This window comes from Meleagris gallopavo, chromosome 9, assembly GCF_905368555.1.
Source record: "Meleagris gallopavo chromosome 9, MGAL_WU_HG_1.1, whole genome shotgun sequence".
Lineage (NCBI taxonomy): Eukaryota > Metazoa > Chordata > Aves > Galliformes > Phasianidae > Meleagris > Meleagris gallopavo.
The window spans coordinates 17,138,703-17,162,071 of NC_139412.1; the positions used below are offsets into that span (position 1 = coordinate 17,138,703).

Below are 23,369 nucleotides of genomic sequence, written 5' to 3' on the forward strand. Positions count from 1 at the left end.
GTGCATTGCTATCCCAGAGAGCTCTCTAGGATGGGACATAATTGCACTGTAGTGTTGTCAGTCTTCTGGAGGAGATGCACAGATCTGTAGCGCTGTTGGCAAGCTGCAGCATTGGCCTGATACCAGACCTTACCACTGAACTGCTCTGAAGAATGCAGAGTTTTTGCACTCACATATTGCTCCTGATTTGCATTTCTGAAGTGCATTTTCAAAACTGAGGAATGAGGAAGGAGAAGAAATATTGCAGGACACCTGAAAAATCTGTATTTTTATTATAATGCCTTATTTTCTTACTGCTTCTCTTCTTAACTACATTTTACTGCTCTGTAAAGTTTTATTCGCTGTAGGTGATAGAACTTATCCTAGACCTTAGAAAGACTACATAAAAACATAGATTTGCCTTGCAGCAATGACTTCTGCTGCATAGGAGTTTGGTTTTTATATCCCTGTGTGCAGTAATGATTTGAAGGTGTCTTGCTGCCTTTGGAAATCTACATGTGTTGTTTGCATCTCCTCTTTGCAGTCCCTTAAAGAAATGGGGTCAGCAGGCTGATCCCTGCCAGGTTTACCTTCTATGCAAAGAGTCACCCAAGAACTTCAGTCAAACTGAAGCACAGTCTTGCCTATTGGCAAAGACAAAGAATCATAGAATCACCAAGGTTGGAAAAGACCTTCAAGATCATTCAGTCCAACCGTCCACCTACCACCAATATTTCCCCACTAAACCATGTCCCCTAGTACCACATCTCCACATTTCTTGAAGACCTCCAGGGACAGTGACTCTACCTCTTCCCCAGGCCACCCAATCCAGCTCCAAGTGCTTTCACCTCAGCTGAGCATCGTTTATATTGAAAGATAGTTTGGGAAATGTATCCTGATTGCCACAAAGTAAAAAAACAAAAAGGAGAGTGGTCAAAATGAAAACAGCAGCCAGCACTGAAACTTACTGTATTCTAGATAAAGGTCTCACTGTCGTGATCAGGTCAAAACCTTTTTGTTTTTCTTATTATGTACAGCAAGTGCATGCCACCAGGGCTGAAGCCTTTAGAATTGTGTAGGAGTGTTTCCATTGGGGCTTTGACTGAGACATGACAATGAGATGACACTGAATTTCTCCTCATCCACACGAGTTTTCTGGTGTAAAGACAGGTATCAGTGAGCCAGCAACCTACCTGCCTGTGTAGCAGGTATGCTACATTAGCACTTATTTCTCCTACTCTTCCAAGAGTTCTTCTCCAATGCCTGCAGCTTTCACACCATCCCCCTTAAAAACACTTTTCCTGTGGTTCATTTTGTATAGTTCAGTTTCTTCTGCTGCTCTTTGTTCACTGCCAAATGTAAATAAGGTGGCTGCAGATGTGTGCTTTCCAGGTAAGTACTTTGTCCCACCAACAAATGGGAGATGGAGGTTGTTTAGAATCAGGACCATCCTTGATCCTACTCCATGTGCTGCCATTCCTCCTATGTTTAGTATGCAAACGTTTACAACTCCCATAAGAAAAACAAAACAAAACAAATGACACTCCTACTCCTTCACATTTGTCTTAAGACAGCAGCTCTCTCACCAAACCTCCTCTGCTGCTGTGCTGGGCAGAAACCTACTGCACTTCAATGCATTGCAGTGATAAATAAATAAAGGAATGTACATTAATTAGTGGAATGAATAAGCTGTGGGATGGAAAAGCACAGAAACATGGCCAGAAGCTTTGAGGCATTTCCACCTGAGTGAAAAAGCTTAGAACACAGATAGCACTGCGCGCGTGGAGCATGTCAGGGGAGGTGCTTGCTGTGGTCTCACCGTTTCCATCAGTACTGCTTCTGGTTGCTATGGAAGGTACTGGACTCCATGGGCTTGTGGCCCCCGTTCCATCTCTGTGCTCCTGCTCCTTTCCCTGTGCAGTGGGCATGCAGAATGAAGCAGTGGCAGCAGGCTCTGGCAGTGCTTGCCCCGTGTGTGGCCGGTGCTGGGTTTCCAGAGAGCAAGGTAGCTCAAGTTTTGAACTTGTATATATGGAAGGGTTTTGTGCATTTGTTTTATCATTTTGTGTGTGTGTGTGATTTTTGTTTTGCTTTTTTTTTTTTTTTTTTTTTTGTTTCTCCCTGAAGTAGTTCTGTTCATTAATTGGAGTTTGTTACCAGGCAACTGCTGAGCAGCAGAGTGGCAGATTTCTCAAGGACAGGAGTACCAGATGGAATTGAACTGAAACCCCAAAGCACCGTCGCAGAACAGAAGGTAATTTGGCCATTTGTAATGGGTGGGTACAGTGTGGGGAGAGTCACATTGTTAATGTATGTGATAAGCACAGCATCCATTTCTCCTTGGCAGCATTTTTGCTCTGAAATCCTACTCTGTCGTTTTTATAGCTATAAGCCTTGAAAAATTGTGTACTGCTTCAGATTTTGTGCTTCCTACAAACACACTTACATCTCAGTACAAAATTGAGCCTCTTTATTTGTCCTTGTTATTGACCTGGTCATAGTTTCTGATGTCAACATATTTTGTGAAAGATGCTGGGTAGGTTGCAGAAAGCAGTACTGTTGATGATAGCCAGTGTGCTTTGCCGCTATTAGTGAAAATGTGGACCTTCTCTATCCCAATTTAAAGAGAAGTACCACTTACTTTTTAAAATAATGCTGAAAGAAGGGAAAAACCCTTCATCCCTCCCCATAGGCTTAGCAAAAATACACATCCTCTCATATACCATGTTTAGTTTTTTTCCTGTCTGTAGTTTGTAGCAGAGACCTTAAGTTATGTGAATTTTCCCATGATAAATGGTGCAGGAAAGATGAAGACAGACAAAGCAGAACACAGTTCTTTGTGTTTGAAAAAAAAAAAAAAATTAGAGTAATAAGATTTTATCTCAACCTCAGAGCATTTCCCACATATTTCTGGGTGTTTTCTCATTTCACAGATAGGGAAAGTAAATTGCCATGAAACTGGTATTTTCCACAGAGCTGCTTGTGTGAGCTGCAACAGAACTAGGAAGGAAAAGTTGTTTCCTGCACCTCTGGTATTTCTAAGCTTCAGATCAGAGTGAAATCCATCCAGGCTGGAGAAGGAGTTCCACTTCACCAGCATCCCATTGTCCTCAAGGAGGAAGGGCCCTGCTTTGGAGAAGAAATTATAAACAGGGCACCGAACTGAGCCAGGATCTTAGCAGCCCATGCTGTTCATCTTCCTCAAACCTGATATTAGCCTACCCCATTAATTTTAATGTTTATTGTTCTGTACTAGAAATGAGAATAATCCTGATTATCGTTTCAGAGTAGCTGCATGATGGGAAGGATTGTACTGCATTTAATATTTTTTCTTTCACCACACCTCCGTCTTCATCTATGTGGGGGTGAAGGAAAAACATTACCAGCCCCGGGCCATCTCCAACTCCCTTGTGCAGTGCCAGAGCTCTTCCCTGGCTCTTCAGCTTCAGCTTCCCTATGCTTTCTCACAGCAGAAACAGCCCAACTTTTTCTCCTTCTCCTGGTTCCTGGGTGCTGGGCATAGGCTTCTTGAGGGTGAAGTGAAAGAGACTCAGGTTGAGTGGAGAAAGATGGAGTAGAGTGGAGAGGGGTCATGTTTTCTGGTGGGCCTGGGGGAAATGACCCCAGAAGGAGACAGATAGATAGGAGGGGTGGAGAAGTCACCCTCTATGTTAATATATATATTGATTGTGAAAAGCTGCCTCTGAGAACCAGACATAACCAGGTTTAGAGCTTGTGGATTAAAATTAGGGACCAGACCAATAACAGACAACTGGTGGCTGAGATCTACTACCAGCCGCCTGACCAAGACACAAGTTGACAAGAGTTGGATTTAGACCATCCTTAAGGTCCTAAGCCATTCTGTGATTTTCATGGAGCATCCTGTCCATTCTTCCCACCTCTGTGTCACCAACCACAGCCACCACAAGTCTCCAGCATCCCTTTTCCTGGCCTATTGTGAAGTGATTTGGGTGTACCATGCTTCCCAAATGATTCAAACTGAGCTTTGGCTCAGTTCAGCTGAACCTGACTCAGAACTGAATTTAAAAGTGCCATACTGGTTTGATACCCTGAACTCAAATACTGACATATATAGTTAAGAAAGCAACAGGAAAATATAAGAATTAAAGCATAAAAAGGCTTACACCATCAATTATATTCCTAGTCGATTAGTTGTCTTTTACAAGGCAAATGTCTTTCATTCAGAGTTATGTACTATTTTTTTTAGTATATTGGCCAACATTCAAAAATACTGAGCTGATTTCAGTAGGTTTTTTGTCAGTCAGTGCAGTGGACAGATGTGCCCTGGATACAGCCAGCCAGAAGCTGATTGAGTTTGATGGTGTTTTCTTTTGTAGTACTTTGCTCCTCTCACTGTGTTCCAGTGCCAGTGGTGTTTAGGTGCTCTGACCTTCCACAGACAGGGGTAGGTCACTATGCACTGCCTTGCCCTTTTGGGACACTGCTCACTTTACAAATCCCATCTTTTTTCTTCTCAAAGCTTCTGGTCTTGTTTTCCCAGAAACTTGCAGTGTTCCATTGACTATTTTAGTAGGGAGAGTGATTGAGCAGTGCCTCACAGCCTGCATAGTATTTCCTTGAAGCTAGTGGGATCCTTCAAGGAGTGCCACAGTACAAAAACTCATTGTACTGGAAATGCTGGTACTGGATCCTACTAAATGTGGTCACTCCAAAATAAGGTCTCCAAATTCAGTAACTGTAGAATAGCAGTAAAGTGAATGATAATGATAAGAATCTTTACTGTAAACTATACATAGATCCTGAGTTGAGAAGTGCCTACTTCTGACCACAGTAGAGGTCAAGTCTGTAAGATAAAGATGAGTCATTTGATCTTGTGTCACGTGTCCCTGAGGATGAAGTTCTTTCCTTGAGATAAAGTAGATGACTAGTGTTTGTGGAGCACTTCAGAACTGGAAATCAATATTCATATCTCAGGTGTTTGCCACATGCTTTTATATTACCCCCTATTAAATCTTTCTGTAGGGTTTGTGTTTGCCCAGTGCATCATGCAGAGCACTTCTATTTATTTGTTGTCCTAATTGATGCATACCAGATGTGGACTTCACCTGTATTTTCTCATATGCAGGATCAGGTTTTAGGGAAACAAATTTCAAGTACCCAAGAAGGCCTCTGGGGCATAAACAACCAGAACTATCTCCTGCCAGATCTTCTCCAGCAAAGCCAAATTTCAAACACTTCTGTGAACCCACCAAAAGTGCCACTGACTAACCAGGAACCTCAGAACAAATCTCTGAGTAAGGTATGAGGTACATTTATAGAATGAATGAATTGTGCCGCCATTTCCCTCTAGCCCACAGGAGTCGTTGAGTGCCATTTACATTTATCTATCTATCTATCTATCTATCTATCTGTATGTATCTTTCTACAGCGATATTTTCACCACAACCCTTCTTTAAGAGTTTTGTCTAGGGGACTGATAGGAAATCTTGATTTCCACACCAACCTTTGTTATTCAATGTTTTTGTCCCTCTTTCCACTTCCCACTTTCTGAGCCTCAGAGGCACCTTCATTGCTGTGTGTGGTCTGCTCCCTGGTATCATCTTCCTAAAGCAGATCTTGTGTTTCATTGTAGACCCCATCCACTGAAAGTACACCTTCAAAGAGCAGCACATCATCTACAACATCCTTCACTTCTTTCATAGATCCTCGACTTCTGCCAATCACCCCTCCTACCAGTCCAGTAGGACCTCCCTGTAGTTCTTGTGAGTATGATTTACAAAATCTCCTTCCTGACTTTTTTTCTTTTTTTTTTTTTTTTTGAGGGGAGGGGGATGGAGTGAAGGGGGGGGAGAACATGATTGCTTGGCAATAACAAAACTGTTAATAACACCTACAGAAACTTACACTCCACGTTACTATGAATTTCAGTGTCTTGCTTCTGCCGTTCTCCCAGATGTGGCTTGCTCTGCTCCACCTCACTTGCTCAGGAATGTGCAAGTTTTCCATATGTGTGGCTTCTCTCTGGTTATGTAATGCTCCCCAAATTGTTTTCTTACCTCTCTGAATTTGCTTCATTCTGCCATTAACTGGTCAAATGTGAGATGTAGCCAAACATTTGCGTTTTTTATGATTCCACATGTCTTCTTTTCCAGCGTCTAGTGCAAAACCCGAGCCTGTCAGGAGAGAAAATGCAAGGAAGGGTTCTGTTGTCAATGTTAACCCAACAAATATCCGCCCACAGAGCGACAGTCCAGAAATTCGTAAATACAAGAAGAAATTCAACTCAGAGGTCCTTTGTGCTGCTTTGTGGGGTAAGCTCAGAAGTGCTTGGGCATGTGTATAGAGGGAAGGCAGCAGCAGGAGTGGCTGGAGTTATATGCCTGTTAGATTTCACTGTGCAGCTCACTGAGAACATGCCTGCATCACTCACATGGTACTGCCTTCCTGATGGGAGATGGCAAACAGATGAGTTTCAGTTGCAAGGGATTTTGTGCATGAATGAGAAAATGTTTTGATCAAGCACCAAACTGAAAGTGTGCTTGCTGAAAGAGCCAAAAGTTGCAAATGTTTTGGGAGCGTGAAGCAAAAAGGCTCACGATGCTGTCTTATCTGCATGTCAGTACAGCTAATCATGCAACCTGACCAGTGGAAGTTATCCAAACCAGGGATTCCAAGAACTTTTCTCTCCAAATTTTAGCCACCACAGACTAGGTCTGGCATCAGCCTTCCCAAAAACCTGACTTCACTGGTTTCCACAGTCAGGACTTAGAACCTTGCTAAATGTTCATTTTTACAGGGCCAACATCACGTGGCACAAAACCAAGATCAGTGTAGTCAGATCATTTTTCAGCAACTATTGACCTAGTCCCATTCTCCCTGTTGCTAAGCTCTCAAGTTGTTTCAGCCATCTGTCTACCTGTGAAGAACAGATGCATTCTATAGGTCTCACCCAGACTTTCACTCATCATCACTTTGACTCCAGAATGGAAAATGAAGTAGGTGAAACATTATCCAGCAGAAATGTAGATTTCGAGTTCATAGCTTCACGAGTTTTGCATAGCGTAGGTTTGCAGGAGTCCAACATTTTAAATTAGGAACAGATTTATGTAACGTGGTCCGTAAATGACTGTACATTAAGGTTGAAGAGTACCAGTACTCATCAAAGCATAGCCAGTAGAGAAGCTTGCTTGCTACAGCAGGAAATGGATGTCATTTCTTTAGAACCTGCTGATTAGGAAAGGTGGCTGTCATGTGAAGCAGTTGTACAGGGTGCATCCTCTGATGTTAGCAACCCACTGGAGCCTTCGCTTCCCTGAGAGCAATTGAATTTTCAGATAGATTCATTCCTTTAATTAAGCATACGAAAACATTCTTGCAAAAAACAATTTTCAAACAGATATTCTGCTCATCTTTCTTCCAACAAGTCTAGCCCTCCTCCTGCAATTTGTATTTGGGGGAAAGAAGGATTGTGTAATTTTTGAAATTGGAAGAAATCCTTAGATCCTTTAGTTAGATCTCCTGTGTTGGCAACAGAGTGGTGCTAGACTCTCTTACAGCGCTGAGAAGTTCAGTTGATTTGTATTTTTTTAATATATTATTATTTATTTTTAAATCAGTATTGATTTCAGTGGTATTATTATTTATTTTTAAATCAGTATTGATTTCGCTGGAACTGCTCATGCTTCAGGTAACACGGGCATGTAAATGTTCAACTGGGTAAAAATCGTAATGGTGAGACTGGTTTTTTTTCCTTTCATTTTTCTAGGAGGTCATTCACAGAGCAAGGGAGAAATATTAGCTACCATTAAGAGGACTAACTAAAAGTCAATTCTAAAAAACAGTTAACACTTGGTTTCTGAATCATTAGGTGATCTAGGCAGTATTTTTTTCTGTATCAACAGGAGTAAATCTACTGGTGGGAACAGAAAACGGATTGTGGCTTCTGGACAGAAGTGGGCAAGGAAGAGTTTATTCACTAATTACAAGGAGAAGATTCCAGCAAATGGATGTTCTGGAAGGACTCAATGTGCTAATTACTATATCAGGTTAGTTCAGTGTCTAAAAGTATCTGACCTGCGTTGGGGTTGGAAGCAATTAGAGAAGAACTGGGTTATAAACTAGGTTGAGGAATTTCCTCTTATGGAAAATCACAAGATAGTTATTCTTGTTAATAGGAAAACTCTCTTGAATTTTTAACACTTACATTCTCTTTTCAGATTCACATGAGACTCTGGGATATTTCATTACCTGTTTAATGTGTAAAATGGTTTCTGGGAGGTTATGCAGTGTTTCATCTTCTTAAAATGAACTGTTCTCAACAAGCTATAGTTTGTTAGTCCTTTCACATGTTTGCGAACATCTAAGTGTGATTCTGTCAGAATATAATTCAATAACCTCATTCTGTGACCAGTGCAATGTGTGAACAGTAACAGAAGAGTGGTAGATACTGTGAAAGCATTGCTAACAGTAAAGGGAGTCGCACCTTCAGCCTGTGTGTGCTCTTCAGCTGTGAAGAGCTTGGACTTAGCCCTGCAAAGTACCTAGGCCTTTATTGCCTCCAGTTGAGAGCAGCCTTAAAAGAGTACAAAACAAAGCCAGAAGTCCAACAGGGGATGGCTGCCACTTTTCTACAGTCCAGGCTCGGTGCAGTAGGTGATGGTGAGAGCTATTTGTTCTGCTTTGCCATTTCAGTGACTTGTGACGTGGTTCTCTAGACTAACCTGTGATCCCACACTGCTGTTGATCTTACTTACAAACCAAAGCAATAGAAGGACTGAGATAAAAGATGACAAAGTAATTCTCACCCTGAAAGGCATCCAAAAGAAAATAGTTACCTGTAAAGAAGATTGTCAGTTAATTAGAATATTGTTACTGATTCAAAATACCCACAGTATGTCATATCTGTATTCCTTCCTTCACATCAGAGAGCCAGTGCCAGGCAATGTGATTATCTCTGATAATACATGCATCTACAGAGACCTCTTCTTTGGCCTGGGGGAAGGATTTTAGTCAGATATTAAAATCTTACATGAAGCGTGAGTCACAGGTGCACATGTGCCAAATGCTGTCACATTACTTGTGTACCAGTTTGCTCCCGAGGGCCAAAAACCCAGGATCCTGCTGACACCAGGCTTTTCTTTTGTTCTGCTGGGCTCTTCTCTCACCATGGCAAGGCACGAAAATCTGCTGTACTCAGGGTCACAAAACTCCAGGTGCTTTGTTTGTTCTTTTTTTAATGTGGAGGAGGTTCAGTGCCTCAGTGAATTGTTATGTCTTAATTCATTTTATGTGTTTATTTTCAAACCCCAGGGAAGAAGAATAAGTTGAGAGTCTATTACCTGTCATGGCTGAGAAATAAGATTTTGCGCAATGATCCGGAGGTGGAGAAGCGACAAGGCTGGGTGTCTGTGGGTGACCTGGAAGGCTGTGTACACTACAAAGTTGGTAAGGTCAATTTTCGTTCTCTCCTTGGAAAGCTGCTTAATCATCCCTTTGCATCCCATGCCACTGGTGTTTTTCTTCAGCTGTGTTTCAAAATTGCATTGGGCTGACTTCTTTTAAACCTTCTTGTTTTACATGGCAGATGCTTTGCTCCCTGTCAGTCCATATCACATCTCTCCTTGCATATGGTGTTGTGGCTGTGTCCTGTGAAAGCTGGAAGAAGGGAATACCAGCACTGTTCAGCTCAGCCCATGGTTTAGAAATACTGTAGTTATTTAAGACTTTAATTAGACTGATGTTTTCTGCTTCTGTGCATCTGCTTCTCTCTTGGCCCTGAGTAGCTGCTAGAAAACTGAAGCAATAAACTGCTAGTAAATTGTATTTGTACAGTGTCCATAGACAGATGAGATTGGATGTCCCAGACCTCGTGTCTAGTTCTTAAATGACTAAATATACCATTGCTTAAACTTAACCACTGGAAATGGTGCTACAGCAGTTGAAATACTGTCTTGCTTTTATTTGTCTTTCGAACAGTTCATTCTTGGAGATGAACCATCCGTTTTATGATTGTTTCTATCATTTAACTGTGTGAGAGGGTGTAATGTATAGCACAAGTTTTTGCTTTGATATGTAGTATATGAAAGTGGTGTTTTTATTCAAAATCAAAGATAAATGATACAAAGAAGTGCAGGGGACAGTGAGGTGGTTGATTCTCATAAATGCTTTGCTTGACATTTCTTTGCTTTTACATCACATTAAAATGGTAAGGGTTAAATCCAAGAAAGAATATGCAACAGATGTGTTGTTTCCTTTGTGGTTAGAGCTGAACACCACATGTTCCACTTCAGTTGCTCATTTTTGGGTTTGGTGTGTTTTAAAGAAAAAAATAGTTATTCTAAAATTAGGCAAACATTTGAGAGCTTCTGTTCACATGTGACAAGCCAGTGTCACTGCTTTGACACAGGCGCTGTCGTTTACCTGTTGGTGGACCTTCTTGAACGTTCACATTTGCTTTTTCAGCCATTTGTCCTGCTAGAGAAAGGAAAGGTTGGGTTGTTTTGTGTGTTGGTGTGTTTTGTTCATTTGTTTTTGGTTTTCCCTTTCTCATCCTTATGCTTAACACTTCTGCTCTACGGTTGGGTCGGTGTGAATTGCTCCTGCTGCAAGCAGCAACGCACCTTAGCTCACGAGTGTAACACCTCCATCTCCTATAAATCACTGCCACCCAGACACTGAATGCAACATGAAGAATGCATTACAATACCCTAGCAGACCGAACACTTGCCTCTAGCAGAGTGAAGGATACCTTAATTTTCAATGCATGATTCTTTGTTTATTCTTGATGGGCCCAACATGAGCTTAACCAACTAGGAAGAATTACTCATTTCTCGTAAAGGCTCACTCATCTCAGAAGCGTGAGAGTCGTTCACCCACACTAGCACATGGATTTAGCCCCATACAAGAACAGTGAAATGAAAGTGTAGCCTGCAGAGTGTAACAGAATCATTCACCCGCAGTCATTGTTCCTCCACAAGTAGTTTAGTCACAACCAGCAACATCAGTGTGGGCTCACATTTGGAAGATAAATTTGACTTTGCTGTAGGGTCAATACCTTTTCTTTCTGGCTAGTGAGATAAATACGTATATGGGAAGCAATATGTAAATACAATTTACAAATTACAATTTCACTGTTTGTGAGGGTGGATGGTGATAGGACAAGAGGAATGGTTTTAAACTGACACAGGGGAGGTTTAGGTTAGATATTAGGAGGAAGTTTTTCACACAGAGGATGGTGATGCACTGGAAAAGGTTGCCCAAGGAGGCTGTGGATGCCCCATCCCTGCAGGCATTCAAGGCCAGGCTGGATGTGGCTCTGGGCAGCCTGGGCTGCTGGTTGGCAACCTGCACACAGCAGGGGGTTGGAACTGGATGAGCATTGTGGTCCTTTTCAACCCAGGGCATTCTATGGTTCTGAGAGTCATCTGGCTTTACTAAGAGTAAATGAAGTACAAGTGTGCAGTCAGGGAATTTCACTGCTGATATTAAATACCAGTGTCCAGAATCCATTGGTTTCCCTTGGTGAATAATGTCTACCTTTACCAATAGTCCGTTGAAATTTTTTCATTTAATGAGATGGTCTTTGATTTGAGAGTCTGTCTGATACCTAAGGAATTGTTCTTCTTGTATTACAGTAAAATATGAGAGAATCAAATTCCTTGTAATTGCTTTGAAAAGCTCAGTGGAGGTTTATGCTTGGGCTCCGAAGCCTTATCACAAATTCATGGCTTTTAAGGTAAGTGAAACTTCACTTTGGTTCAGATGTACCACCGTCTCTCATCTCCTCTTTGCTTTTTGTTGCTTTGTATAACATTTAAAGATAAAATGGATGTTCTTTTAAAGAAAATACAGCTCATTTGACATACATTGGAGATGGCAGGCATAGAACTGTCACAGTCATGATTCTGTTAGACGTGAACATCTCATTTCAGTGCTGTGCCAAGATGTTCATTTGAATTCACAAAGCTGATGCTTATTTCCCTCAGAGGAGGAGGAAATTTAACAAAAACAGCACTTAGCCTGATTTTTGCCTAGTCCATTTCTAGAATCCTAGAATAGGATTCTTTCAAAACACAAGTGAACTATCCAACTCTCTTTGCTACTCAATGGATGATCCTTACTTAACTCCTTAAATATAACATGTTAATGTAGGAAAAATAGGAGACTTTTCAGTTCTGAAAATTCTTAAGATTATGTATGTTAATCTGTAACAAAAAGCTTTCTTGTGTTTTTTCTTCTTCCAGTCCTTTACCTCACTTCATCACAAACCGCTGTCAGTTGACCTGACTGTTGAAAATGGACAAAGATTAAAAGTGATCTATGGCTCTCTAGTAGGCTTTCACGCTATTGATGTGGACTCTGGATCTGTGTATGACCTCTACCTTCCAACACATGTAAGATACCCCAAGAAATTACATAAATGCCTCTGCGCTTTGGGCTCTATATTGTTGATAATCTGGTTAAGTGGTGTGCTGTATTTCAAAACACAGGGTAAGAGAATAATTCCTGTATACCAGGCATAGAAATCAACTTTTCATGTGCTTTCATAATAGTGAAGTTCTGTTAAAGGGCTTTTCTTAGATTTTGAATATCTATTTTAATGGTTTAATTTCAGAAAGCCTGTTGTGTGGACACTACTATTTTTAATCAGTTGATCCTGGAAATTTCAGACTTCTTTAAAGCATGCGAAGACAAAATAATATCTCCACGAATTAGGTGACTTACACAGTCTGCCAGTGTTCTTTTCTGTCTTCATAACAACTGATTACATTATCACTGAAACAAGCTGAAATTTGGCCTGTTTAAAAAGACTATTGCAATGTATTTAAATCTTGACCCACTACCAGCATGTTACCTGTGCACAAAAGAGTACCTGTAGGTAGAGGAGCCAGGTGCAAGTAAATTACATGGGTATACAGGTGCACCCATGCATTTCCTCACCATGAGCAAACATGCATTCATTTTACATGATTACCAATTTGAGCTCAGCATGCAAGATGTGGTTTGCTTTTCAGTCATGACTTTGCAGAAATTCAGCTTCCAGACAAAATAAATTTGCTGATTTTCTTGCTGGTTAGTTGTTCATGAAATTGTTCCTTTCATCCAAAGAATCCAGGATTTTCTCATTCAAATTTTCAAGCAGAAGTAGGCATGAAAGTTTATGTGCACCTACTGCATGGTGTACCTGTTTGCTTAGATGATGTTGACTGCTAAAACCCAACTTCAAGTAATTCCTCTGTAGAATTGAAAGTGGGGCTGTGGGGTATAAAGTTAGTGCTGGTTTGGGTTTTGTTTGTTGGTTTGTTGTTTTTTTGTTATTTTTTAGCCGTTCTAGATAGTTCATTTCAATGGTTTGGGTCTCAAAAGCCACAGAAACATGGGGATTAAATCCAGAAAGCTAGCAGGTTTCCATGGCTCCAGCCTAATGGGAGACTCCCAGCCAGGGAACTCCTGTGCTTGCTTGAAAACCTCCCTGAAGTCAACAGTGCTCTGTATGGGCAGAGTGATAGCTAATGGGTGCCACTGCCTACTTGTATCCTGGGGCAGTAAGACCTCCAGCAACTCAAGAGGTTTGAGGAGATGTCACTCCAGATCTGTGTGTTGCAGCCAGTGCTTTGGACCCTTTTATTCCACACACAACCCCCAGCCCAGGGTTTTCAAAGCAAACCAAAACCCACACCTTCCGGGCAAGCCACTTGCTCACTCCATCGCCCTGCCAGGTGATGGTTCCAGTCCAGTCACACCTGTGTTCCTGATGGCCGCTATCTATCTTTGAAGATTATTGTTTATCAAGTTCTCTTAGTTTAAAAAGTAACTCTTCTGGCTGTTCAGAACAGTTTGCTGAATCACCTGCTACAAGCTTGTGCTTTTTGGTTTTTAAGGGGCTTATTTGTCTTGTTAGCTGGTTTATTTAGTTCAACAATTAGAAGCTTTCTTAGCTGTGCAACCACGGAAAATTCACATCAGTTTATAAATCCAAGCATGAGGCCTGCATGCCACCCTGCAAGTTGGTTGCTAAGTGAGGTGAATAATGACTTGTCAGAAAGATCATCAGTGTAATTGCCCAAGATATGAAAGGCAAAGAAAAAAACGAAGCTTCTTAGAGGCTTCAGCTTTTCAACAGGCTGCAGGTGTAATTATGTACGTGAGGAGAGAGATTTCCCAGGTGAACGTCCTGAATATGTGGGGCAGCTTTAAGAACGGCTCCCTTCCTGTGTGCTCTTCATCCAGAAATTAGCATGTACTAAAAATATATTTTCCCTTTAGAATTTTAGACCTGAAATAAATCTGCTACTACCGTAGCTCTAACTTTTTCAGTGTTTTATTATTTCAAAGAGCATCTTGTAGAGTGGATAATTTTCTCACGGAGCTTTGTGGTGGCAGCAGACCAGACTTCAGCAGGCTGACTGCAGATACTCTTGCTTTCTGGTAGCCTCTTTTCCTGGTTCCCCACCTCTTTCTCCATCTCTTACCTGCTCCGATCGCTCATGCGAGTACCAAGGCAACGCATTAAAATTGCTCTGCGACTCTGGATACCCATTCTAGTGTTACGGATAGTTGTTGCGGAGGCACGGAGTCAAGTGGTTGGCCTGAGTGTGTTCAGTTTGGCAAGTACAGCTTCAGTGCTTCTTTACTGTTCTTTGTGCCCTTACGGCATGTGTAAATGTATGTGCTTGCAGAAAAACAGATCTTTGTGTTGCTGGCTTGTGAAAATGATGTTGGAACTCCAGTTGTTTGCTTCCTATTAAAAAAAACAATCATTGCAGTGGTTTAATTTTCTATGTAATTAACATCCTGTTTTGAGTAGTGCTTTAAAGAACAGAGTTGCTTTCTTATTGGTTTTAAGGCTCTCCTTGTTTTCTTTCAAAAATGCTTTCATAAACCCCCACCTTCATAGCTGTATGCTTAGCCATTTGTTTTCTCACCTGGGACCCTGGTGCATCCAACAGCTGTTAAAATACTTGGTGTGAGTGACACGCACTGTTTCTTGTGGCATGCAGAATACGTATGCTGAACAGCATTTAAAGAAGGAACTATTGGTAGTGAAGAATGTTGGAAGTGAAGGATGTAGAGCAGCTTGTGTTTGAAAGGTCCAGGTAGCTTTTCAGCTTGATGTAAATATTGTTATATTTACAGGTTTTTTGGAGATAGGGGAGTAGCATGGAAAGTGAAAGCACTGATTTCCTGCAATGTGGAAGCTTTTGTCCTCCCTCCATCTTCTGAAATAACTGAATTCAAATTTATTTTACCTTTCTTCTATTTATATGATGCAGGTATTTTGTGAATGAAAAAGTATTATTGTGTCTCAGAGGCTCTATGACTTCTTGAAGCCAATTAATACTGGTAAATATAAAGTAAATATTCAACACTGATCTGTTTGCAATCTGTAGTATCTGAAGGAGGGAGGAGAGGAGAAAACCCATTTCAGAGGCTAACCAGCAAATTGTACAGCTTTTCTGAAAACAGGTCTCTTTCACTTTCCACGAACTAGTTCTTTTTATCGCTCTGCCAAGCACGTTAGATTGATGTAATCCCTAAAACTGCAGTCTGTTTTCTGATATCAATCACAGTAACATATGATCCTAGATCCAGGGAACTATTCGCCCACATGCCATTATCATCCTCCCGAATACCAGTGGAATGGAACTTCTGCTCGCCTACGAAGATGAAGGCATCTACATTGATATATATGGGCATTTCACAAAGGAAACAGTTTTGCAGTGGGGAGAAATGCCAGCATCTGTAGGTACGTATGAAAAACAGCACTTTATTAAGTGTAAGATTCTGCTGCATGAAACCTGACTTCTTTATGAGGTTCTGTCTATAGCGAAGTGGTTATATGCACATAAAGCAACTTCTGAGTAAACCAGGTATCTGAAGAGTAAAGAGATTTAGGTATGTTTGCTGAGACAGCCAGTGACTGCAGTAGGGTCTTCTCGTTTGGATCACAGAGTTTGTACTCTTGTCATACTGTTTATTGCATCATACCTGTGCTATGCAGCCAAGCTTTGCTGAGGGTGCAGCCTACCACAAGTTATGTGAATCAGACACAGAAAGGGGCTCGTGTCCCAGCCCGTAGCACTTCATGTAAAAATTCACAACTGTAGGAAGGTGGGTTATTGAAAAGGTTTGTAACAGCTGTCAAATGGCCCTTTGATTTTATCACAGGGTATTTCTAAGAGATTCTCAATCTCTCAATTTCCAGTGACTCTGGAGGAGGAGGTTCTCACTGTACTTGCAGCCAGGACAGCTGTTTGCTTCACTTTCCCCAGAGGGCTTCCCCTTATCAGTGTGAGGAAAAACAAGAACAACACGAGCAGATTTTTGTTTTTATTATTTGTTGCTTTTAATTTATTTTCTGGCTCGCTCCAGTTCTCCTGTATTTTAAAACAAACATACAAACAAACAATAAAGCCCAAGACATTTAGACTGTTCAAAAGCAAATTATTAGCTTGCCAGGAACTGGATGCTATAGTGAAACATCAAGAATGTTCACTTTTCTCCTTCCAATTCTCTAGCTGGGTAGTTTTAGGAAAAGCCCGTTACAATCAGTAGAGTAACACCCTTGAGTAAATACAAGGTCTGTCATTTGTGGAGAGCTTTCAACAGCAGTGGGAGCATGAAAGCAACCACTGGAACGCAGGCTGCTACAAGAGAACTCGTTGTTTTTGCACTGTTAGAATAAAACTCAGCACCAAAACTGCTTCACTTCCAGTAATGAGGTATGAAGTCATAAGCTAACTGTACAGTATTTCCTTCCTCCAGATTTGCCTTTTTCTGCTTTTCAGCCCATATCTGGAGCTGCGGGGCATAACTGAAATCTATCAAGTGAATTCGCTGTTTTTCATATTAATATCTAATAGTCGTATGTATAAATTGTATTTTACACCCACTCCGAATTAATATTAGACATCCCATAAGAAATAATCAAAGAACAATTACTCAGGGAGGGGAGGAAGAGTTCTAAAGAGAAGTACTGAACATAACTGAAAGCTGCATTGAAGAATGACAGATGAATTTCATTTTGGGAAATACTTCATTAAGCCTTAATAGAAGTATCAAGCTGGTCACTGTTACTAGATAATTAGCCAAAGCTTTTCAAAGATGATACATAAGGAACAAAGGGCTTTTTTACATCCTGCTCTATAAAGAGAGATGTTGCAACAATAGGTGCATATATTCATGACTCCTAGTTAGAAATCTGCACTTTGTGACACTGGGCCCCGGCTGCCCTCAGAGCTTTCTCCCTTCAGCTGGACGATCTGCAGGAATGCCTCAGCAGCGGACCATAGGGAGCTTAAGTCCCTTGTGCTGCTGGAAGTACTGAATCATCAAACTCACAGAGATGTGAGACAGGTTTGTCGAGCATTTTTGTGCCTGGGAGTCACGCTGCCTCCACTTCAGTAGAAACCTCCATGCCTTGAAGTGAAGCGTCACCACTTTGGGCCAGCTGAGCATGTGATCCTCTATGCCAGCTCATTACTCTGAGTTCTGTCCGCATCTGCCTAGTATGATGTTCTCAGTCTCTCAAGATTTGGTTGCATCGTAAGAGAAAGAGTGCTATTTGGGCACTCTACACACTTTCATGCAGCCATTTGTCTTCTATCACTACGATAATCATCTGCACAGAAAGCCATCAGTACAAAATCACCCAGACACTTACGGTACAGTATTCTGGGGCAGTCCTACAGAGAGTGGTTGGAGCAAACATTTCTGGAGGGAGCACCCTGTCTGATGAATTTTACCGTATTAGCAGTCTTGCACGTGAACTGTTGGAGGAGACAGCCACCAGCAGAGGGGAAGGCATCCCGTATGGGGACAGGTAGATAGGATGGGTGCAATAAAACATCCTACTGAGATAGGAGAGGGTGAGTTCAATGCAGGGTTTATGATGGTAAGGTTAGGAGAGCTGAGTAAACGGATGGCTCCTTGTCCAGTTCTTAGTTTAATTATTTTGAACTAAAATGTCTGTACTTGGCTAAGTGTATCTTGACTACTAAATAGCTAAATAAAAAACCCATATTATAACTGAGAGGTTTAGGGCAGGGAAACTAAATATAGTTGTCTCACAATCTTCCAATTGGGACCTCTATGACCTATCTGTTAATAAGAAATTGGAGATAGGAAACTCAAATCCATTGGGAAATTAAAATTGTATAAGTACTCTATCCACCTTTAATCTGAAAGACATTTCATATATGTAGGGCTAAATACAAATAGAGCTGTTGTGTTTTCTTTCTATAAAACAAGATTTAAAAAGGGTTTAAGAAACATCAAGTTAATAAGATTTGGGAGCACCTTCTGCCCTTTTGTGTGAATAATGAATTATTTACAGCACGTCTTGGAGGGCTGGCACAAAACCCACTCCAAAAGAGTGGGGAACCAATACAAGTTCTGATTTCCTTTGCTGGGTACTATTAAAAGCAAGAAGGACTTTATGTGGAGAAACTGTGCTACCAAATGGTGGTTGTATTACTGTATCAGTGCTCTATCAATTATCCTTAGCAGATGTTGAAATACTTGCTGTCCAACTCATGCTCAGAAAATACCTGCTTCTGGCTGAGTGATTTTTGTTGCTCAGATCTCCTGCCCAGCTTTTCCAGCAAACAGCACACAAACAAGCAGCCCTTCACCCTGCCCACATTTGTGGCTTTTCCCTAAGAGGAAGCACTTAACAGAAGTCCCGATTTCATAGAGCACATGGGGTTTGACTGAAGGTCAAAGAATGACTCATTAGAAGTAAAGAAGGACTCGGTTTTAAGATCTGTATGGTCTGTAATAGCTGCTATCTTTCACTGTCAGCAAAGTCACTGGCCATACTGCTTTTAAAAGTTCATGCCCAGCTGCATACTTGCCTGAAGCAATTTTCTCTAACATATGTAGAAAAGCAAAGTTCAGAAAGGTTTTTTTTGCACTGAATTTCACATATGCATATGCTGACTCTCTCCAAAAACGAATCCAGTATATCATTGTACTCCATAAAATGGAAAGTGATATAATGATGTAGTCATACCAAAATGGGTCAGAGTCATTTAATTCATATTCAGTTTGTTCATTTCAAACTTCTTGGCTTATTTGGAATCAGTTACCTGGGGAATTTTAGGAGTCTCCATCACCAGAGGTTTTTAAGGTCAGGTGAGACAAACAACTATCAGAAGTGATACCAGTGTGGTGCAGAGACGAATGGAAGAGAAGGTGCATCAGGTTCTTTCCTGCCCTATTTCTGTAACACTAACCAGGAAATCCTGACTTTCTGTTATTTTGCTAAAAGCTGGCCTGATTTTGCTCTTGTACACAGATAAATTGGTAATAACTGCTTAGGGCAGTGAGTCACATTTAGTGCATTAGATCAGAAGAGGGATTTTTGAAGGGAAAAAAACAAAAATGAAAAGCTAAAGAAGGGAAGTAAGGTTCTAGCAGTGCTTGGGCTGGCTCTGTGATACCAAGGGCACTTCTCAGACTGCCCGTGCTACTGATGTGAGAGCATGAGATCGTTAGCTCACGTCAGCGGCACTTCATAGCAGCTAATGGCTTCAATATGGCTCAGTTATTTCTCTCACCTTTTCTGCCTCCCTCAACCATTTCCCCTTGAAGCAGTCACTTCCATGAGCGGGGGCTCTCCTCAGCCTAATGCTTAACACACAGTGTAAACAGGAAGCACCAAGTAGGTGGTCTCGCCCCAGTTTTAGAGCAATCTTAATGCTTTCATGATGTTAAGAGACTGATTTTGATCCCACTTCCCTAAACTGAGTTTATGGTGTACATTCTTTGATCTCCAGGGAGTAATGCTGGTATAGATGTTGTAACAAGAACCACAGCTCGGGCACAACTGCTGGTCTTTGGCATACATGGTAACATGAGTGAGGCAGGGGAGACTGTGACATTGCTCCGGAAGTTTAAGCAGTGTTGGCACACTGGTCTGAACTGGTGCACGCCTTTTCTGCCGAGCTACCCAAAGGACACGAGCAGTTCACTCTGCCCAGGATTGCTGGAAACCAGTACAGTCTTGCACTGTAATATAAACATACTTCAGTTTTAACAGCTGGAAGCAGGGAATATTTTGATACAGAGCTTGTTGAGGTGGAAGTGGACTCAAAATAACTATTCCAAACTTGCTTATAGGATAGGAGCTTTTGTTCTGGAATAAGTAGACTTTAGTCTGAGTATCTAATCTGCTGGCAATTGATTCCACGTGACACACTTGTGTTTTAGGGTAAGTGCTCTCACGTGGGAAGAATATCAAGACTCAGCACTGAACTTTGAATTCACAATCTGCTACCCTCCAAGTTAATTTCCATGTATACACTAACCCTTATGTGTGGACAACCCCACAAATGGTATAGTGAGGTCTTTCTGTTGGCCTATATGTCTTCAAATGAGAAAAAATCTTCTTGATTCTGCCATAGGAATGAGTGACCCAGTCATCCAAGGCCTTCTATCGGATGACCTCGAGGTTGTAGCATAGCCTGACTAAGCCGTTACTGAGAGCTGTAAGGATGATATCAAATTGACATCTGCCAAGGGCGTTGATACAGCTGATACAGACACAGGGTACTGACAACTTGAGTGCAGATCTCACAAAGTAGAAAAGATAAGAAGGAGGTTTACGAGTGGATTAGGCCTTTGACGTTGGATGTACATACTAAACTGTGTAGCCACGGAATATCTTCACGCTGTATATTGTACATAGACAATTAGATATATACAGTTATTTACACCTCCCTTAATGTCCCACCCTCCAGAATCATAGCCAAACTCTGTGTGTGTCTGCTGTATTTAAAAGCTAAGTTTGAAAATGTTAACACAGTGTCAGTGGTTGCAAAAAACAGCAGATGTATTATATTGTATCATCTTTACTTTTATGGTCTAAGCCTACCTTATTGCAAGGCTTTAAGAAACAGACATTGCTTGCATTAAAAATGTAGGACAGGCAGGCACTACCCACTGAAGCTAAAAAACCAGTCAGTTGCACACATTCCATCTAGACCATTTCAGAGTGCCACAAATCTCAGACTAATAAGAAAACAATTCATAGCTGAGCAAAAATAATTTCTGAGCGTTGGCTATCTAGAGCATAAATAATGTGTTTTGTACCGTGGAAGCCAATACATAACAATAGTCAGAGGTCTTCCATTGAAACGGTGCCTAATTTGAAATCTGTGTTGTTAACTCCTTCAGTGCCCTCCTGATTTCTCATCTAACTGCCAGATTCAAAGGGAATAACACAGTATGCTTCCACAATGCTAGAGTATCTTCTTGTGTTATGTGCAGTATCTTCAAAAGCAAATGATGGGAAGACAATAGCTAAAAGGCACCAAATAAAGGCACCTTATGCCTGTAGGGAGCTGTTGGAGAGTAGAGCCACAAAGATGATGAGGGGACTGGAGCACCTCCCCTACAAAGACAGGCTGAGGGAGCTGGGCTTGTTCAGCCTGGAGAAAAGAAGGTTGCAGGGTGACCTCATTGCAGCCTTCAGTACCTAAAGGGAGCCTACAAACAGGAGGGGAATCAACTCTTTGAAAGGGGAGATAACAGCAGGACAAGGGGAAATGGTTTGAAGTTGAGGGTGGGAAGATTTAGGTTGGATGTCAGGGGGAAGTTCTGTACTGTGAGAGTGGTGAGGTGTGGAACAGCTGCCCAGAGAGCCTGTGGATGCCCCCATCCATCCCTAGAGGTGTTCAAGGCCAGGTTGGATGGGGCCCTGGGCAGCCTGGGCTGGTATGAAATGTGGAGGTTGGTGGCCCTGCCTGTGGTAGGGGGTTGGAGCTTTGTGATCCTTGAGGTCCCTTCCAACCCTGGTCATTCTGTGATTTTGTGATTCTGTAGTCTCAGATTCTAAAGTATTTAGGTTTCAGACTACCTCAAACTCAGTAGTTCACATGTACATACCGAATACATACCTAACTTCCTCATGGATGGGTACAGAAAGATAATTGAATAGCTGTTAAATAGCTAATTTTCACAGCCCGTAGCACTCATTTCTCAAATCTGCAGTACAAAAAAAAAAAAAGTTTGTAGGAAAAAGAAAGGAAGGTTCCGGCCTCTTGACTGAACTGAAGAGGAGGGGATGGAATCTTCCTTTGGTTACCTGGAGCACTGTGCTCACTCTTTCTATAGAGGAGTTAAAACAAAGGGCAATAGCACAGCTAGAGTGGAGACATCAGAAATACTAAGAAATAGAATTACAGAAAAGGAAAAAATATTAAAAAAAAAAAGGCTTACCATTAGAAAACTTCAAAATTCTGTCCGAAATTGCTTTTCAAACACAAATGTGCCAGCATCTCCAGGGAGAGGCTTGCCTTGCTGCACCCTCAGCAGCTCCGGCTTTACAGCACCGCTGCTAGTCTCCTTTCAAGCTCTGCATTGTAAGCTAGGATTTGGCCCTTCAAAACATATCAGCAAAGTCTTTGTGCACGAATCCCTTTTTTGAAGCTAGTGCTGTGTTCCAGCTGTAGATTGAGCTCTCATGAGTGACTGTAGCTGTGTTTGGGGTTCTGTTCTGTAAAAAATTCTCAGATGGGATTAGAAACAGTATGTAGGAATTAGAAATTACAAATAGTAACAAGCAAGTATATTGTTGGCATTTTTTAACTTACCAAATCCGTTTCTTTTCTTCTTATAGCTTACCTTCAATCTAATCAGGTCATGGGCTGGGGAGAGAAGGCGATTGAACTGCGCTCTGTGGAAACAGGGAATCTGGAAGGAGTATTTATGCACAAGAAAGCGCAGAAGCTAAAATTTCTATGTGAAAGAAACGACAAGGTACAGAGATGCCTGCAGTGTGTTGATTGAAACAAAACCAAGTAATTCTCAACTATAAGACTAAGACCATTTAATATTTTAACTGTATATTTACATCAGTTATTTCTTACCTTAGCACACGTGGACATGTGAGCCCACAAAGCAGTCACTGCGGATATTCCACACATGGACACAGCCCTGCTTTCCACATAGTTTTCACTGATTTTGAAGGTGATAGCAAATACAGACAGTTTAAACTGTGCAGACGTGGACAAAGCAAGTGCAGCGGGCAGGCAGGGAGCCAGCACTGGTAATGCCCAAAGACAGGATGCCCCTCCTGTGCTGCTGAAATGGCATACCATGCAGAGCAGCCATCAGGCTCCAAACTGACTAACACACACCAACAAAACAAAACCACAAAACACTCTCCAGTACTGCAGGCACTAGAGTATGTACGGATAATCAAGTAGCATTTCTTGCATATGGTATTACAGTGCTTGATAAATACTATCTGAAACCTGTTCAGAAAAACTAGTCCCCCAAATTGCTTAGATTGTTTTAATCTGTGTTCTTGTGATTTTCCAAGTAGAAATATACCATATATGTATGCTGGCTGTAGCACAAGCCCCGTTTCATTTTTAAAAGGTCCTCATGGAATCAAACTTGAG

General features: G+C 41.4%; 1 protein-coding gene and 1 long non-coding RNA gene across 3 annotated transcripts in view; one reads left to right on the top strand and one right to left on the bottom strand.

Annotated features, from left to right (window-relative positions):
- Nucleotides 1-23,369, top strand: part of NRK (Nik related kinase) — a 91,402-nt gene that overhangs the window by 64,249 nt on the left and 3,784 nt on the right. For both annotated transcript variants that reach the window (XM_085230958.1, XM_085230957.1), the window contains 10 exons: nucleotides 2,140-2,233; nucleotides 5,087-5,260; nucleotides 5,594-5,723; nucleotides 6,114-6,272; nucleotides 7,863-8,006; nucleotides 9,271-9,405; nucleotides 11,595-11,695; nucleotides 12,204-12,353; nucleotides 15,547-15,706; nucleotides 22,583-22,722. In XM_085230958.1, the coding sequence (XP_085087084.1) occupies nucleotides 2,140-2,233; nucleotides 5,087-5,260; nucleotides 5,594-5,723; nucleotides 6,114-6,272; nucleotides 7,863-8,006; nucleotides 9,271-9,405; nucleotides 11,595-11,695; nucleotides 12,204-12,353; nucleotides 15,547-15,706; nucleotides 22,583-22,722 (1,387 nt within the window). The remainder of the gene's footprint in view (nucleotides 1-2,139; nucleotides 2,234-5,086; nucleotides 5,261-5,593; nucleotides 5,724-6,113; nucleotides 6,273-7,862; nucleotides 8,007-9,270; nucleotides 9,406-11,594; nucleotides 11,696-12,203; nucleotides 12,354-15,546; nucleotides 15,707-22,582; nucleotides 22,723-23,369) is intronic.
- On the bottom strand, nucleotides 9,399-22,620 carry LOC146543805 (uncharacterized). Its single transcript, XR_014885063.1, has 4 exons — nucleotides 21,861-22,620; nucleotides 14,433-14,701; nucleotides 10,381-10,434; nucleotides 9,399-9,615 (listed from the first exon to the last, which is right to left on the bottom strand). It is a non-coding gene; the product is annotated as an uncharacterized LOC146543805 (long non-coding RNA).